General features: G+C 29.3%; 1 protein-coding gene across 1 annotated transcript; it reads left to right on the forward strand.

Annotated features, from left to right (window-relative positions):
* The first annotated feature begins 438 nt into the window (after window positions 1-438).
* LOC132943532 (uncharacterized) lies at window positions 439-7,005 on the forward strand. Its single transcript, XM_061012571.1, has 3 exons — window positions 439-706; window positions 1,303-1,497; window positions 5,817-7,005. The coding sequence occupies exons 1-3, from the start codon at window positions 520-522 to the stop codon at window positions 6,194-6,196; spliced, it is 762 nt and encodes a 253-aa protein (XP_060868554.1). The 5' UTR covers window positions 439-519; the 3' UTR covers window positions 6,197-7,005.

The raw sequence follows: 7,005 nt of genomic DNA on the forward strand, positions 1-7,005 counted from the left end.
GTTTAATATTTATTAACTTAATCAGAGTTAAAATAATTAATACATTATAAAATAATAATAACACTATTCTTATCTTTCTTAAATTTCATCCTCAAATCTTTCTGTACCTCTCTATACAGTTTTGGCTCGCGATGCCGATAAGTGTAATTAGGTTTCAGCCAATTGCAAAAAAAAGGTCGGAGACCCCTGGTTAAATGCATTCTTAACAGCAGACATAATATTATACATTGCAGTCTTAAAAAATAATAATAATATATTCTACATCTAAACATGTTTTTAAAAACTCGTCGGGTGTATGTCCGGTTTCACGGGTAATGCAATTTGCATCATGTGTCATTTTCGATCCAAACACACCACTCTCGGGTTTTTCTCCGTATCTTATATTCTATAATATAATATTTAATGGCAGGGAGCTGATGTTACTCACTCTGCCAGCAGTAGAGATGGAGAAATTCAAATATCACACGAAAATAATATCGCAACAAGGTGAAACTTTAACTTTTTCTTCGCCGGAGTTCTATGTGTACACGCCGCATACACCATAGTAAATCGATTTCTACGTGTCCGATCGGTTGTCGACGACATTCACTCGTCAGCATGATTACAGCCCGTTTGATCGTTTTATCCTCGGCCCTCGTAATTATTGTCCCGAGCCACGTGTTCGGCGATGAAGCGAACAATGTCTTGTCCACAAATTTTTCACCGGGTAAGTCGTTACCAATTTAATATTACATATTAATATTTTATAACGTTTACATTTAGATTAGGATTTTTAGTTGAATACGATCAATGTAAAACTATTTTACTTTGTTATTCTCTGGACTTACTGTAATAATAATATAATAGTTTCACCCAAAGTTGGTCATTTTTTCTAACAAAACTTATTTGTTTCAAAATAAAAACTACTATACAGTTATAACTTGTCAGACGTTTAAAAAAAAAGTTACGACTTTCTTAAAAAGAAATAATTTTTACTGATTGACATAATATAGTCGATCTATTATCCACTGTAGTTTTACGGATTGGTTTTATTTGAATAACTTTTGTTGTTCAATCAATATTATATAATTTGTAAGTATATTGTATTCGTTCAATGCTAACTATATATATTAAGTATCGAAAAAAATATACAAATATAATATTGTTCATGGTTTGATATTTAAATAATAAATACATTTAAAGCATGACTATATTATCATAAAATACAAATTTTTTAAGAAAATCACATGATAGCAGGGTGCGTTTAACTTAAATCTAAAATAAAAATAAATGTAAAAGTAAGTAATTTTTATGAACTTCCAGAGTCGAGGGAGATTACGTATCCGTGCAAATGTCAAGAAAGCAAATGCAGCTGTTGTAGTGGAAATATACTTCAAAACTTTAACCTTAACATACGGCAACGGCTGTGCACCAATATAACATATAACGCCGATGACTTCGAATTCAACGTGCGTATATTATTCAATGATTACACGGTGTACAATAGAGATGTATCGGGTAAGTTTAAATATCATTAAATATATTAATATAAAATTCGTCGCAATAATATACGCACGAGCTTATGAAATAAAATAAAATCGGTAAATTATTAAAAGTAACTCCAATTATAATTTAAAACAAATCAATCATGATCAGCATGATTAGAATGAACACATAATTAATTAACTAACATGAATTAAAAATATAATATTATTTTTAAAAATGCTAATTAAATGAGTATTACCTGATGGGTACTTGCTTACATTTGCATTTACGTTATCTATACTACAATGTTATTTAAAATATTAATATTAAAAATTACATTTTTATTCCACAACAAAGCACGTTGCAAGTGGTAAGTCGTAAGATTATACTTCTTTCGTATGATTTGTTATTAGGCATACGTTTTATTTATTTGATTAGAATAGTTCATGAAATATATGATGTTAAAACAATATTTCATCAATAGGTAATATTTAACAATACAATATTGCCGCTATTATACTTATATTAGAATAATAGTAGTAGGGACACAAAAACATTTGACCAAAATAGTTTAATATAATACAATATTTAAATACAATTTTTTTTATGTTTCACATTAGGTATTTCTATTATTGACAGCAATTGATTATTAGTGTTATTATATAGGTACCCAACAATTTCATATTTTGCATTTTTCTATTAACTTATTTTATTTAAAAATATGCAATTAACTTACTATGTGATGAGAATTCAATTCCAAAAAAAATGGTTCTGCGCAAACTAATAAACTGTTATATAGGTAGCCATTCGTTCTAATACCATCTACCTATTAATTTAGGTATACAATAGCTTATTTTTGTATATTGTTGTTTATTTTGTTTGTTATAGCATAAACGTATTACATTTGTTTTCAAACAATACATTTTTGTCAACTCTACAATAATTATTAATTTAATGAAATTTTTACTACTAGACGTGATGTAACTGTATAGACACCTATAATGAATAATTATTCATTTGTGCAACCAAATTAGATAGGTAGTTGTTTAACAAAATTTAATGATTTTAACCGAAGATTGTATAATTATTAAACTAACATATTCCTCAATTCACTCGGAATTTTAAAGATAAAAGCATATACAATTAAAATACTACCATTAAATAATATTATTTTGAATCACAATTCACAGTAAAAATACTACTATTGTACTACACGATATATTATGTACGAGTAAAATAAACAATATATCAACATAAATAATACTATTATTGACAGTACATACCATGGTTTACGTTAATCATCAATCTTTTTACATGGAAACCAAACATTTAATAAAATAAAATAATATCATTAAAAGTTTGACTTTATTTGACAATAATACGCTAAGAAGGGGCAACATAAAACACTTAAAATTTAAATCATTAGTTTGTATCAATGCCACCACATGTCCACATGGCACATTTCTAAAAATGAAATATTTTAATTTTCACTTCAAACCCTGTCCAGAAAGGCTTTGCTGGTAGTATTAATAAAGGGACTATTCAATTATTAATAACTTCTGATTACCAGCGATATAAGCTATTTCGTTGACATTTAGGTATCCAATTATTTATGGTAACTACCCGAACTACGTATGATGGAGGATTTAGTTCATAATGAAACCGTTATCTTGGCCAATCACATATTTCAATTATAATGTCAAACTATTGAAGCGACTAATACACAGATCCTATAATATATTATTATCTTTTCAGCCATTAACCAGCCAGCACCGTTGGCTCATAAATGTCACTCATTTATGATCGAAAATTGTTATTCATGACTTAGTGAGCATAAATATTTTTCATGTCGTAATGTCATAATGCCTATATATTTTATACAGTATTGTTGTATAATTTGTTTTCTAAGTAGATTAAATTTTATAAATTTAATAAGTATTGTTCGTAAATATATTATCATCTTGTCTATTACGGAAAATAACATAAGTAAACTCTCGTAAGATTAACACAGAATTCTATTCAAAATGTCAGGTTTTTATTTATGATAACCATTTGAATTGGCAGTGCGTGTCGAAAATTCAATAAACGTATTAAACATTTTGTTTTAAAATATTGTTAATAATTTCCATAGAGAGTATATTCAATATAATACATTAATACGCATAATATCAAATAATTGTAATCGGTTTTTAAATAAAAAAGTTTCCAACAAAGGTGACGCAATTGCACGTGTTTACCTTTACTTAATTAAATTGAATTACCTACTATTAATCTCATGAGTAATGACTAAGTAATTAAATTAACCCGTTCCTACTTCGAAGATACTTTAAAGTTACCGTAAGGTAATTTACTATATTTGTATTCAATAAAAAAATTTCCAATTATTATATTATTATACTTGGTATTATTTAAAAACAAATAAAATATTTCTCGTAATTTACCACATTTTGCTTTGAAAATAATATTTTATCATAATAAAATAGATGTCATTTTAGATGACATCTAGTTTAACCATAACAAATTAAAAATATTACAAGTGTCATAAGCATAACAATATAAAATAAAACGATAAAAATTTTAACTCGTAAAGTAAGTTTCTAAATAATTCTAACCTGAATGAAATGAGTTATGCATATTATACATATTTCATATAACCTACTTTGAACATTTAATTTTAAATGTTTTTTTCTAAACTATATAGAATCAAAATTAATTGACTATGATCATTTAAATGTTCTTATAAACTAAGTGATATTTTGTAAATTTAACTTGCTACTACTTTCATGAAAATTATTCTAGAAACTACATTCTATCCTACTACATTTTAACGATTCGTTTTGATATTATTTATATCTGTAATAAAAAAAAAAAGCCTATTATTGCAGATATATTACGATCACGTAAAAATAGGTAAATAAGATAAATTCTAACCGGGAGAATTCCAATGCTCCTTGTTTATTTTTTGGTAGAATTATTTTATAATTGTTAGCCAATAATAATTGAGAAAATTTTACCGGAAGGAAGTGGATAACCGTCGTAATTATTTTTGATTAGATTCGAATTGTCCGTTCTCATATTATGACCCATGTGCTACATGTAAAACTACTATTTTATGAAGATTTTCCCTTCGTGTGTGGTATACAACAATGAATTGCCTGGTATCCATTATGTACCTATCATTAAAGAGTTCATATGGCAAGTAGTGATTACCTACGTTACGCGACTGGAGTAAAATGAATATCTACCTAATTAAATATTCATCGTGAAAACTGTTCGCAACACTCGCCGTTATTTCAATTATAATAATACAATATATTAATTTCGTCTTTTGTCGAATAATAATAATATTATTATGGTTGAACTTATTCATATTGAACGAAATTCGTCTGCCTATAGCCACCTAGGTATAGGTATGACGTTAAGTGATGTATTTTTTAAGCATCTGATGACATACTCGTTCTGACTAAATTATTATTTTCTCCGTGTCTTAGAATATTGAGAAACATTAACCATGCATAAAAACACATGCATAGGTGCTGAACATATTATTTTTAAATCTCTGTACTTTTTTTTTACAAAGCACGGTGTTATCACTGTCTTTAATGGTGCTTGTGCAGATAATAATATAATATCCATTTTCTTATAGGACAGAGCCGACATATTAGCACAGACCAGGGGGTCACCAATTGATATTTTTGAAGGGCCACATTAGGAATCTGGAAATTGTTCGCGGGCCATCAAAATTACAGACGTTAATAAAATTCAATGAACAAAACTGATAAATTACAAACGTATAACACAGTATACTTTCGTTATATCGAAGCCCCACGGGGGGAGGAGGAAATTTCGACTTACTAAAAATGTCGAGTTATCAAAATCTTAATGTGTTATTGTTATTTGAAGGGGAATTTTATTTGTTCGAGATATCGATAATTTCGAGTTATCAAGGTATACCTGAGTTTTATACTTGAGTTATAAGGTTCGAGTTACCGAGAGTACTACACTGCTGTATTGACGGTTTTTTTCTTGTCTGCGGCCCGCCATTTGGTAACCCCTGTCATAGACCTTATAATATACTAATATACGGAGCATGGGTGTAGTTCTTCTCGAGAAGACCCGTAGTACTACGCACATGCGCAGTAGATGATACAATAAACTGTGTATAACTGCGTATATTATAATAATATATACTGTATACTACAGTAATGAAAATTTCCAGGGAACGCACTACCCAACACCGCCGTCTCCAATGGTATAATATTATGGTCTATGCGTATTAGACGTATTAACCGATCGATCGTCGAACGTTGATTATTTATTATTATATTATTTATTGTCACGTTATGCAATAGGTAGGAATCCGCGGCCCATATGCGTGCCGATCTTCCCGCCCGCCTGGACCCGGAGCCGGGTGTGTTTGAAGTTCAGCAACGTGTACTTCGTGGGCCGCAACGTTCACGTGTGCTTGAGCATGGAAGCACAAACCGAGAAGAAACCCGTGTTCGCCGTCGACTTCAACTGCGTCCGGATGGGCACTATGGGAGTAGCGTTGCTAAAACCAGAGGATGGTGGTGGCCTAGAGCCACCACTGCCTGACGATCCGGCCGACGTTCAGGTCCAAGGAACGACGGCGGCGGCGGCAGTGGCAGTGGCGGCGGAGGACCCAACTACGAGCTCAACGGTGGTGAAAAAAATAAATAATGCCAAGCCGCCACGCGCGTGGGTTTGGTGAAAACTCCATTTGGATAGTCCAACACAATCATAATATTAATAGATAGTGTTACAATATTATTATTACGTGTCGCATAATATTATTGTGTAATCGTGAATGCTGACAAAATAATATTATTACCCATAACGAGTAAATATTTGGATATCAGTCGAGTTGGTTGGTTAGCATATTATGACCGTTATATGTATGTAGGCACATAATATATTATAAGTGACATACCTTATTTAATAAATTATTAATTAATATTTAAGTATCATTAACTATCGTTAACCGTTATTTATTACTAGTTATTGCGCTATTGAATCCATACAGTTCTACCATGTATATTTAATTTAATAGTTATGTATATTTTATATTATATATAGTATTTAAAATTTAAAATTGTATAAGTGAATAATCATATTATTTCCCACATTGTACATTGCAAAAAAAAATAACTAGAAAATTTCTCAGTGAATATTATTATATCGAATTCAATAAAAAATAATGTTTTGTACATTTTTCAATAATAACTTTTGTGAAATACAACTCATAATGAAATTTTATATACAAGTTAATCAAACTGCTATACACCTATCTCATAATTTTAAGTTTATTTATATAAAGTAATAATTACTTTTATTGATTTACGGTGTATGTATACTCATAACTCATTAATACTTGTTTAACTGTTATAGAGCAAAAAGTAAAAAAAAACAGATCAAAAAGCTTTGAGTAAGTCACCTTTCTACCATTAAGATTGAAAATTTAATAAAAATTATACTTGTGAAATAGTGAGGAATAATATACAAAGGAATAACATTTTTTAA

The sequence above is a fragment of the Metopolophium dirhodum genome, chromosome 4 (genome assembly GCF_019925205.1).
Source record: "Metopolophium dirhodum isolate CAU chromosome 4, ASM1992520v1, whole genome shotgun sequence".
Classification (NCBI taxonomy): domain Eukaryota; kingdom Metazoa; phylum Arthropoda; class Insecta; order Hemiptera; family Aphididae; genus Metopolophium; species Metopolophium dirhodum.